The sequence below is a fragment of the Rana temporaria genome, chromosome 8, assembly GCF_905171775.1.
Source record: "Rana temporaria chromosome 8, aRanTem1.1, whole genome shotgun sequence".
NCBI classification, from domain to species: domain Eukaryota; kingdom Metazoa; phylum Chordata; class Amphibia; order Anura; family Ranidae; genus Rana; species Rana temporaria.
In genome coordinates, this window is record NC_053496.1 from 78,476,102 (window position 1) to 78,488,907 (window position 12,806).

At 38.8% G+C, this 12,806-nt stretch overlaps 1 protein-coding gene across 6 annotated transcripts in view; it reads right to left on the minus strand.

Annotated features, from left to right (window-relative positions):
• Positions 1 to 12,806, minus strand: part of PCDH15 (protocadherin related 15) — a 1,266,541-nt gene that overhangs the window by 821,841 nt on the left and 431,894 nt on the right. For all 6 annotated transcript variants that reach the window (XM_040362073.1, XM_040362072.1, XM_040362074.1 and 3 more), the window contains one exon: positions 7,646 to 7,806. In XM_040362073.1, coding sequence (XP_040218007.1) covers positions 7,646 to 7,806 — 161 coding nt within the window. The remainder of the gene's footprint in view (positions 1 to 7,645; positions 7,807 to 12,806) is intronic.

Consider the following 12,806-nt stretch of genomic DNA (forward strand, 5'->3'; position numbering starts at 1 on the left):
CAGGCCCTTCAGGTCTGGTATGGATATTAAGGGGAACCCCCAAACCATAATTAAAAAAATGGCATGGGGTTCCCCAAAAAAATCATACCAGACCCTTATCCGAGCACTCGACCTGGCAGGCCGCAGGAAAAGAGGGGGGACGAGAGAGCGCCCCCCCTCCTGAACCGTACCAGGCCACATGCCCTCAACATGGGGAAGATGTCCCCATGTTGATGGGGACAAGTGCCTCATCCCCACAACCCTTGCCCAGTGGTTATTGGGGTCTGCGGGTGGGGGCATATCGGAAGCTGGAAGCCCCCTTTAACAAAGGGGACCCCCAGATCCCAGCCCCCCATGTGAATTTGTAAGGGGTACATTGTGGCCCTACCATTTCACAAAAAAAGTGTGAAAATATTAAAAACGACAGGAGACAGCTTGGGACAAGTCATTTATAAATAATAAAAAAAAAAAGATTCCAGAGATGTCAGTCTTGATGTCCAGCGTTGTAATCCATTCTCAATGTCTAGCGATGATCCATTTTCCAGCAATGCTCTCTCCAGCGAGGAACAACGCGCGATCCTGCCAGGCACCCAGCCGAATGACGCGCAAGCTGTTTGACCGCTTGGGAGGCAGACGCGCTGACGTCATCGCTCTGAACGGGAGACTGCATGCCGGCCGGCTCTCCATTGTCTTTTTTACGGATGTTTTTATGCTATGAATGTGTAAGTTGCTACTTTTTGGACATTAAACTTTTATTAGGCGGTACACACTATGTGAGTGTTTCTCTATTCTTGGGTCATTCATGCTGATTCATGACTGCCTGCCTTCCCTGTCATTGGAGATTGGTACAGACCAGGAGTAGGACCACCACTTTTGGCTTGGTATAGCTTACTTTTGGTAAGCGCATAACTTTATAGGTGGTGGTGCACATGTGTTCATTGGTGACAACACTGAGGTTTACTCCTTTCTTCTTCTACACAATATTTTCACCCATTGCTTTTGCACTGTGCAATTAATCACTGGACTGCTACACCAATTCATTATTGGCTGGACACTTTTTATGATTTTTTCTATTTTATTTATGGTGCACTTACGCACATTTTTGCACACTGTTTTCATATTTAATTTATGATTGGAGCATGTTTGTATGAGACTGCTGCATATTGATTTATCAGAGTTTTTTTTTTGTATTTATGTTTGATTCACTATATTTCACATTCATTCTTTGCACAGATCCTCCCCCTTTTTAAAAGGGAAAATGAGACAGGGCCCCAGATTGAAGAGGAGAAAAAAGGACCACCAAAAACAGTATTAAAGCAAATGGGTCCTGTGGTTAGGTTCACTAATCTGATCTTGGAAGATAGATTTGCTCGGGAGACAAGATAAGAATGAGTGTCTTGAATGGCTGAGGTATACAGGACACTAAAAAGGGAAAATTGCCTGGTATGCATTGGAGCCAGGCCTCACTTGGCTACAGTACCTTTTCAACTGGATGATCAAACTGATCCTGAAGGATTACAATGCATGTTGAAACAGTATAAAAAGGGTTACACACCTAATATTGATACATCCTGTCATAATTTGAGTTTGTTGTTTCCCCAGGTTCAGAGACCTCAAATACCCCCACCGGTCACGTTGCATCCTGGTAACTATGCTTGTTTTGCACTCCCAGGGAATGAGAGCAGAACAGACCTGGGAAAATTACCAGATGACTACTGTAGGGATAGAGTGGTCACAAAAAAAGGTGGCTGGGTTGAACATGATACTCAGAGGGCTGATGTTTGGTGGTTGTGTGGTGACAGGAAGCTGAGAGCCAGGATCCCAGCCAATACCTGAGGGGATTGCGCTTTGGATCAGCTAGCTATGCCAATACGCCTTCTTTCAGAATCCCCATGGAAGGAAAGCCACACACGAGAGCGGAGAGATGCCTCTCAGAAAGGGTCAGTTGATTCCCAGGTCTATATTGATATGATAGGGGTCCCGTGGGGAGTGCTGAATGAGTTTAAGGCCATGAACCAAGTGGATGCAGGGTTTGAGTCTCTGTTCTTCTGGTAGAGTACGATAAATAAAAATGTTGACTGGATAAATTACATTTATTACAACCAGCAGAGATTTGTGAATTATACTAGAGATGCAGTTAAAGGTCTTGGCGGAACAACTATCTCCCACATCACTCATTGCTTGGCAAAACAGAATGGCACTAGACATGGTACTAGCAGAAAAAGGAGGATTTTTTAAATAGTTTGAAACGTGTGCTGTACTTTTTTCCCCTTATAATACAGCTCCAGGTGGAATTGTAACATGAGCAATCGAGGGCCTAACCGCATTATCGAACGAACTGGCCGAGAACTCCGGAATAAATGACCCATTTTCATCCTGGTTGGAAGGATGGTTTGGAAAATGAACTGGATTTATTACACCAGCACTAATCTCTATCGCCATAGTGTTGACTGTACTGGTAACCTGTGGATATTGTTGCATCCCCTGTATTCGTGGACTATCACAAAAACTGATCAAGACGGCAATGACAAAAACTATCAAAAACTATCCCTGTTTCAGATGAGACTTATGACGATGTTAGAACTGAAACTGCGATTGATGATGACCAGACTGGAAGTGTGTCCAACACAGGCACTGTGTTTGAAAACCACCGCAGATAAAAAACAGTCACAAAGAGGAGGTAAATGTTGGAATTATCAAGAACTGTTTGTGCCTGTTCTCCATCTTAATTGGGCATTGCAAGATGGCGATTATATCCTGCACACACCCAAGTGTTGTTTTACTTTCTTATAACTATATATGGTAATATTATAAGAATGTAAGTTTTGTTGACACAGACAATAAAGTTAAGCGCAATGAACTGCCAGCATACACAGAGATTTATGACTTCTGTAACTTCCTCTTTCCACTATTATAAAAGGCTGAGCATGTGGTTACCAGGTGTGAGCCCTCACTTGAATCTATGCATGTAAGGACTTCACCCATATGTATCAATGGTTATGAATAAAGCTTCTTCCTTGCTACAGAATGAACGGGAGTCTTGATTGATCTAAGGTGAATAGGAGATTTTCCTGACAGAAACATTATACAAATTCTCTTTGAACAAATAACATTCTTTTTTTTTATACTACCAAATCAATAATCCTGTTTACAAAAAAAAAAGATGCAACACTAACTTGCAGCAGAAATGTTTCTTCATTATTGACTGACTTAACTGACTAGCATGGATTAAGAAAAAACATACTTTACAAATTTGTGCACAATAATTACATGACTATGTAAAGCTACTTTCACACTGGGGCGGGGGAAGGAGATTATCAGTAAAGCGCCACTAGTTTTACCGCTGTTACCGCAGCACTTTTCAGCCACTAGCAGGGTGCTTTTAACCACTGCTAGCTGCCGAGGAACCAGTTAAATGTGCCCATGTTGCAGCGCTGCAAAAAAACGCTTTGCAGGTGCTTTGGCAGCGCTGCCCATTGATATCAACGGCAGGGGCAGTTTAGGAGTGGTGTATACACCGCTCCCACACCGCCCCAAAGATGCTGCTTGCAGTTTTTTTTCCCATCCTACAAGTGCACCACCCAGTGTAAAAGCTCTCAGACTTTTACACTGGAGAGGCATGAGAGGCACTTTTCAGGCGCTTTACAGGTGCTATTTTTAGCGCTAATATGCCTGAAAAGCCACCCCAGTGTGAAAAGGGTCTAAATAACAAACAATTGGCTATATGTAACTATTCAATTTATGATCTCCTCGTGCAGTGTTTTAGGTTTAGCAACAACAATGTAGTTGTGTGGGCCTACCTGATTACATGGGTATATTTAAAAATGTTACACTAACCAAACATTTTCTGGATGTGTATCTTCTTGGTGTGTGTGGTTTAAATTGATTGTTTGGTGAAAGTAACATTCACTGTTCTAGAAATATGGCAATCAAGTCAGCTGATTATTTAGGTATTACATTAATAATTGTTGTTATATTTAAAACTAGCCACACGTGTTATATGTCTGCTTCTTATATTTTGTCTAGATCTACTAAAATATGTAAGGTGAGGGCCTACAAAATTAATATATTAAATATGATACAAAATGGATAAACATTTGCATTAGATAGTTGTTGATTAATCTAAGAGATGTAACAATCCCATCACAATATGTTAGGCCAAATTAACTAACATTTTATGCACTCCATAGTTATTTCTGATTCTTTTAAGTGCTGTTTATCAAACATTACTGAACATATTGAACAGTGTTTACTGAGTTGCATATTTTATAAACCTCTACACACTTACCAAAGATGCATTAGCACCTAAGAAGCATATTTAAGGGTTGCATTATATTATTACTACAGTAAACTAGTTCTCGCCTGGCCTACAGCAAAGTGTTTGCCAGTCCAGGTGGATGTCATTTGATGTCTTCCCAGATGAGGCCACACTGTGACTGATCAGTGTATCGGCCTGCTGCTGGTACCATGTGATCGCTGTGACCAATCACAGCAGATCACATAACAGTTGTAAACAATGGAAGACTTCCTTTCATGCCATCCATTGTGTACAATTGTGTTGCTATCTGTGATTGGTTGCAGTGATCACATGGCACAGACAGGGCCAATCACAGACCATCTGTACCATGTGATTAGATGTGACCAATCACAGATAATCACAACAAAACACACTGAATGAATAAGTTTCATGCAATAAAAATGGTTGCTTATACCAGTAAAATTCACTGGTATAAACAATTATTATGCAAAAAAAATAATACAAATCTGATCACTTCCCCAGAGTAGTACAGTGTCACTATGATAACACTATATTGCTCTGGTCACAGTGTGTAAAAAAACAGCCAGTGTCCTGATAACCACCACACCGATTATATGATAATGCTGTACTACACTGGTGACAGTATGTAAAATAAATTGTGAAATTTCTTTTCTTAATCTTCCAGAAAATGTTTACAAAAAATGACAACTTCAAAAAAACTTGCCATGCCTTTTATTAAATACCTTGGACTTTCCACTTTCCAAAAAAAAGGTAATTTTGGGGATATTTGTATTGTCCTGGTGTTTTCAGACCTCAAGAAATTAGATCTGTCAATACATCAAGATTTAAGATATACAGTATGCCATAGCATGTGGACTCCTACAGACTAAATAATTTACACTGATTTGTATTATTTTTTAGCTATTTGTAAAACATTATAAAAAACTAAGAAAATTGCATTTTTTTTTCAATTTTTTTTGTCTTTTTTTGTTAATTTAGCAAAAAAATAAAACCCAGTGGTGATTAAATAGCACTAAAAGAAATCCCCCTTTGTGTGAAAAAAATGATAAAAAAATAACATATCGGTATAGTGTTGCATGGCTGCCCATTGTCATTCAAAGTGTGACAGCACTGAAAGCTGAAAGCTAAAAATTGATCTAGGCAGGAAGGGGATGAAATACAGTAACTCAATAAATATTTCAGTTTACAATTGCAGTTTTGATTCCTGCTAGCAGAAACGGTGCTCATTAAGAAACCTTTACTGCACTTAAATCTACTCTGTCAGCAAACATAAATGTAAAGGGCCAGATTCAGGTAGAATCACGCAATATTTGCGTGGGCAAAGAGCAAAGATTTTTCTCTGCGCCCACGCAAATATTTTGAAATGCCCGCGATTCACGGAGCAGTTGCTCCGTAAATTGCGCGGGCGATATGCTAAATAGCCCTGCGTAAGGGCGCCTAATGTAAATGATCCCGCCGGGGGCGGGAATCATTTAAATTAGGCGCGCTCCCGCGCCGAGCGAACAGCGCATGCTCCGTCGGGAAACTTTCCCGACGTGCATTGCGGCAAATGACGTCGCAAGGACGTCATTTGCTTCTAAGTGAACGTGAATGGCGTCCAGCGCCATTCACGGTTCACTTACGTAAACGACGTGAAATTTAAATTTCACGAGCGGGAAGCGCAGCTATACTTTAGCATTGGTTGCGCCTGCTATTAGCAGGAGCAGCCTTATGCTAAAGTAGCCGTACGGAAACTCCGTACCTTGCGTGCGCAGGGCCCGCGCAACTTTTGTGAATCGGTGGTAGTATGCAATTTGCATACTATACGCCGATCACAATGACCGCGCCCCCTTAGCGGCGAACGCAAGAATGCAGCCTGGGATGTGAAGGCATAAGGAGGCTTATGTCTGTCACATCCTAGGCTGCAGTCGGTGTAACGAGGTTCCTGAATCAGGAGCACTCGTTACACCGGAGCAAGTAAGCCCTTGCGCCGCGCAACCTATGGTTGCGCGGGCGCAAGTGCTTCTTGAATCTGGCCCAAAGTCTTTTAATTACAGCATTTTTCATGTCCATAAACAATTTACTTTCAATGTGCCTTTGAATTTGTTAGCAAATTTGACTTTTGTAGGTAGAGTCAATTCCCTAGTACAGCCCTTTTCATCCTTGCATGTAATAATGTTCTTCTTTTTTGGAAGCGTCCAATTTTGTGCAGGCCTTTTTTTATATATATATTTATTGGACTTTAAACAGAGAAATTTACAAAAAGAAAAAGAAAAAAACACAACAACAACAAGACACCATACACTTGTACAAAATCAAGTGTAAATCAATAGAGATATTTAGAAACATGTCATCTCACATGTCTCATGGTATTATTAACCAGCAATGTCACAAAGTAGACACTTTAGTAGCAGGGATAACTACCATAACTAAGTTCATAACAGTCTAATTCATAAAAAGAACATCATTATGGCTGTTGTAAAATAGGGGCTAGAGTAAAGGGACTAGAAGGCCTTTATCCCAGATTTTGTGAAAAGTGTTTTTTTTTCCCCCCAAGTTTAAAGGTAAGTTTATACAGGGGTAAGGAATCAACATGTTTTAACTTATGAGCAAACACAGTTGATATTGACCCTTTGCAGTATAGTACCTCTTAATTTTCCTACATAAACTTTTATGTAGCTGCTGGGAGACGTAGACTGTCATTTGAGTGATATTTACATTACATCCATGATGACGTTACCCAGTAGCAGTCTCAGGGCTTTTGGATGTCTACACAAGGGAGGCTTTCACAGTTAAAAAACATGCATACCCATCCCACCTATACCGAGAGGATCCACGTAGTGAATAAGGGACGTAAGACAAGTAGACAAGGGTTATGGGTTAGCTGTTGTCCTTAGGAGGACATAGAGGCCTACTGAATAGCTGCAAGTAGAAATATTGCCTCTAGATCGATTTACTACGCACTTCCCCTACGAAGTATATGTGAATGAGGTAATTCACATGGAATATGTCAATGTTTTATGATACTTGTCTCACTTGCTTAATCTGTACCGTTCCCCCCTCATGTGAACACGTTGCTGTGAATCCTCTTGTGAGGACATGTTATGTTTGTTGATGTAAAGGTTGTATATGCAACATTGTCCATACCTTTTTGCTCTTAATAAAATCATTATGGAATAAAAAAAAAAAAAAACAAGCATAATCCTTTTTAAATACAGATATAATTTTATGGAAAGAGTGTTATTGAAACTAACTAATGGTCTTGCAATAGGTTCTCTTTAAGGGGGCTTTGAAAACTATGGGCATATTTGACCTGTAGTTTTCACTTCCTGGATTTTCAGAATTAAGGAATTTTATAGTCATTTAGACAGTTTCTTTTCAAATAATTACAATTATATAAAGACTTACATCTCTATCCAATACTCTCCCAGTGCTGTTGAGATATAACTTTTGAGTAACTGGATCCAGTATCACCCAGTAGTCTGCATTTTCTTTCAAAGTTAGTCTTATAGTTGGATTAGATCCACCAGCAGTCCCTGTAATTTGCATATTGTCCACTATGATTGTTCCTGTAATGAAAAAAAAAATACAACATTGTTTAGTACATACATTTTCATATTTGTATTTGGTTTTTCAAATCAAATGTTAATATACAGATGTGTTAAAGATTTTTTTATGTAACTTTAGTGTAAGGAAAAATCTATTGTCAGTGGTGTAGAGGTGGGTGGATGATGTCATGATCCCTGCCTCAGTCAATCAGAGGAAGCTTTGTATTCATTCAGAACCCACAAAGCTTCCTGTGAATGGCTGAGGAATGTGGGAGAGTAGGACGGGATGTTCCTGTCCTGCTGCCACAACATAGTGCTGCACTGTATACTGTATGTAGTTAAAGGGGTTGTAAATGTTTGTTTTTTATTTTCTAAATAGGTTCATTTAAGCTAGTGCACTGTTGGTTCACTTACCTTTTCCTTTGATTTCCCTTCTAAATGTTTTTTTCTTTGTCTGAATTTCTCACTTCCTGTTCCTCAGTAAGCTTGACCCCATCATCTGAGCCGTTCTGGCTGGGGGTTAGTCAGTGTGCTTGCCCCCTCCCTTGGGACTACATTTCTGCTGGAATGATGCTGTGAACGTTCACAGCATCTCCCCGCAGGTATGTAGTCCCAGGGGGGGGGGAGCTCGCTGACTAACCCCCAGCCAGAACGGATTGGATGATGAGGGCAAGCTTACTCAGGAGGAACAAGAAGTGAGAAATTCAGACAAAGAAAAAAATATTTAGAAGGGAAATTGAAGGAAAAGGTAAGTGAACCAACAATGCACTAGCTTAAAAGAACCTATTTAGAAAAAATAAAAAAACACCTTTACAACCCCTTTAAAGCTACATACAGTCCTCATGATTTTGTGCTACAATTAGCTTTGTTATATACAGCAGCTGCACCCCAATTTGATTCATCTATATCTTTGCAGATAGAAAATGGGGAGTTGTTCAATGGGGCTTTCCCCATTCTAGCTTATGTAAAACTGTCTGGCCGCTTGTCATTTACTATCAAACTCTTATTTAGAACTAAGAGACTTCAAATGATATAGCATAAAAAAATTACTGATGATGGTCAATTTTACAGTAAGGGCAAATTGGTCAAAGTATAGTACAGAAAAAGAGTTTGAAAGAAAGAAATGTGGTTTAGTAGCACACTGGTCTTGCATTTAGTTTTCTTTTTTTTTTAATGATGCAGCAACATTACCAGATGGTCAATAACAAATAAATTGTGCACTCTAAGCATCCCAAATTTAAAGAAGGTCCTACTGTCATTAATTTAAAAAGTAATGAAAACTCCAAACACCCCTCCTAAAACAAAAGCCTCTTTTTTTTATTTTATGAGAAGATTTGCCGCAAAAAAGAAATATAGGTTCTACCAACTTTAAATTAAAACTAAACAAATTCCCCCAAAACACCACTAGTTAAAAGTGACCGCTCACCACAAAATATCCACAAAATAAAATTAAAAAAGCCTCACTAAAAATAAAAAATGGCAGCAAACATGTGGACTGTGCACAGTGCTAGCAATCAGAATTAAAGTACACTCATTGTAGTGGCAAACTGCACCTCATCCATATGCATCATTCATCTAACATGCACCTTCATTTATTTATTTGTTCATTTTTTTTGCAGCAACCTATGGAAAGCTTGCAGTGACACATAAGCACATTTCATTTTAAAAGATACACTTACATTTTCTCTAGTAAACCATCCCACACCTTATAGCAGCTAGAAAACATTGTGCCTTTTTTCTTTGATGCCCTAAACTGCAACTCCAGACATTTGTAATATGATTTGAATAGAGTGCAGAAGGGCTAGAACTTCTATAATTTAATACTACTGTTTATATAATAGAGAGAGTGTACAAACCCTGCCTGAAGTACACCACTCAACGCCAAATAGTTTCACTTTTCTAGGGTCACCGTAATAATTTTACACAGGAAATACAATCCCTTAATTCTTAAATAGATCAGAGAAGTTCTAAAACAGCAGCTGTTTAAAATTTATAATGATAAAAAATATATTATGTAACACAAAGAGCAGTCCAATTCTTGCAACAGTCCAATGTTATAACAGCACTAATATTGGATTATAATCTGTGTCCAACTCCACATTGAATCTATTATGATGTAGCAATCATAAATAGTAGTGAGTGATCATAGGGAGTAGTCAGCATGTGCACCCTACACCGACTCCCAGTCTTCACCACGTGAGGCACACTCCCCCCCAATGGGTTACACTCACCAGAGCGTTGAGAGAAAACAGCCTTAAATAATGATATGCTTTATCTAGATTCCCATCATCATCTCAAGAGGCAAATGCAAGATGTACTCCAATCAGGGTCATAAAATACAAGAAATGCCAAAATAGCGTAATCCTGTTTATTTAAAAATACCCCAAATACAAAAGCCCTCCCGATATACGTACAAAATGAAACTGCTTGTCACACGCAAGGGTTTGAAACGCACAAGGGCTTGACTACTACGGCTAACCAAAAGTGAAGAGTGTGTCTCACCGACAGCTGATCCCGACTACAGGTGATCTATAGGTGATCCGTGAGTTTTTTTTTTTTTAAGAAACACAACAGGTAATTACATATTTAATAGGCACTTATAAAACAATTGATGTCGAGGTCGACATTTAACCCTTTTGGTGATAAAGTATCAGCTAGGTAAATCCATTGCATCTCATGTTTGGATCCCCTCCATGCTGGTTTAAGATGGTCGACCCCCCAAAATTTTAACCCCAAGGGGTCTTGATTATGGAACAACTTAAAAATGTAATGAAACATTATGGTCCTTAAAACCTATTTTGATATTTGCTACATGTTCTGCAATCCTAATTTTTAGGGCTCTTTTTGTGCGACCTATGTACATCAACTTACACAGGCCCTACAGAACATAGACAACATGTGAAGTATTACACGTGAGAAATTCCTTAATGGGGAACTGTTTATTGTTAGAAGTGGAAATGAAAATATCCAAAGCTCTTATTGGTCTGTTCACGTCCCTGCATGCTCGACATTTCCTGTATGCAGAAAAAAAAAAACCTTTCTCAAAAAGAGGGAGGTCTGGTGGGTGGATGAATAACTTTTTTAAACAATGTTATCCCCATAATTTGGAGTCTTCCTATAAATAAATTTAGGCTTAGCTGGAAGTGCTGGTTTCAACACTTTGTCCAAGAGTAATGTGTGCCAATGAGTCATTAAAAAATGCTCTCATCTTCCCTAAATTGTAAATGGTATCCTGAGATGAAGCTCCACTCTTTATTGTTTATATCCTGGAGAGGAACTGTATCCCTTAAACAATCCACTCTCTGTATTTGGGAGAGATCTTCTATTACCTTATTCAGATTTCCTTCATTATACCCTTTTTCCATACATTTATTTTTTAGAATCTCTGCTTGGGACCTGTAATCTACATCATTAGAGCAATTTCGCCTTACCCTCATTATTTGTCCCTTGGGTATATTTTTAGCCCCATAGTATGGTGTCCACACTGAGTGGGAAGAAAACTATTGCAATCTGTCGGTTTAAAGTACACTTCCCAATTTATCCTCCCATCTATATATATTAACATCCAGAAAGTGAATATCATGCTGATTATATTCACTTGTAAGTCTGATGTTATGGGTATTGGTATTTAGTTTGTCTAGAAAGTTTGGAGAGATGATGTTGATCCTGCCCAGATGAAAAAAAGATCATCTATATATCTTCTATATAGGAGTAATTGGTCTCTCACTACAGAGAAAATGGTTTTATCTTCCCACTCTCCCATAAAGAGATTCACTATACTGGGTGCAAATTTTGCCCCCCTCCCCCCCATCGCCACGTCTGTTTTCTGTGAGTAAAAACTGCCATTGTACCAGAAATAGCTGCGAACTAGAAAAAAGTCCAAAGAGTTACGTAAGAAAATCTGGTTATGCAGAATGCCGTCCCTCTGACACAATACCCAATTCAGGTCTAGTAAAGCATCATCATGTTGAATAATTGTGCAAAGAGACGACACATCTGCAATAACCACATACACCTATCCCTTCCCAGTTAAATCTATTTCCTGCAAAAGTTGTAAAAGATTTTTTGGATCCTTCAGATATGCTCTGGTTTGTGTCACACTTTTCTGAAGGAATTGGTCCAAATATTGTCCCATCCGGGATGTAATTAAACCAATACCATTTACTATTGACCTCACAGGGGGGCAGTGTATGTCTTTGTGAATTTTCGGGAGCGTATAAATTGTAGATATCCTACTACTACTTGGTACTAAATATTTCCTCTCTTTAGTGGAAAGAACCCCAGTTCAAAAACCTGTCTCTACCAGCACTTTAAGTTCTTCTTCATATTGTGGGGTGGGAACTCTCTCTAATTTTTTATATATCTCAACTGCTGTTTATATGTCTGGAAGTGAGCTGAATATCTACAATGGGTACCTAGCATTAAAGTATTTTGATTAGAAGAGCAGGGAAGGGTTTTAACATCTTAGTGACCAATTAAAAAAAAACAGCAGCAACCTAATTGGTTGTTAAGCGACATAACACCTTTCAGGGTACTGTTTTAAAATGATGAACTGTAGATGACATTAAATATAACTAAAATAATTCTCTTCTAAAGGAAAGGTGAGCTGCAATTACTGAGCTTTCCTTTAACCACTTCAGCCCTGGAAGGATTTACCCTCTAGCTGACTGGGCCATTTTTTTGCGATACGGCACTGTGTCGCTTTAACTTACAATTTCAACACTGTACCCAAACAAAATTGACGTCCTTTTCCCCCACAAATAGAGCTGTCTTTTGGTGGTATTTGAGCACCTCTATTTTTGAAAAAAACACAATATTTAAAAAAAATGCAATAAAAAAAATCCCAAATAAAAAAAAAAATACATTTCCCTCAGTGTAGGCCGATATGTATTATTCTACATATGTTTTGTAAAAAAAAAAAAAAAAACGCAATAAGCGTATATTGATTGATTTGCACAAAAGTTTTAGCGCCTACAAAATAGGTTATTGATTTATGGCATTTTTACTATTTCTTTTACTAG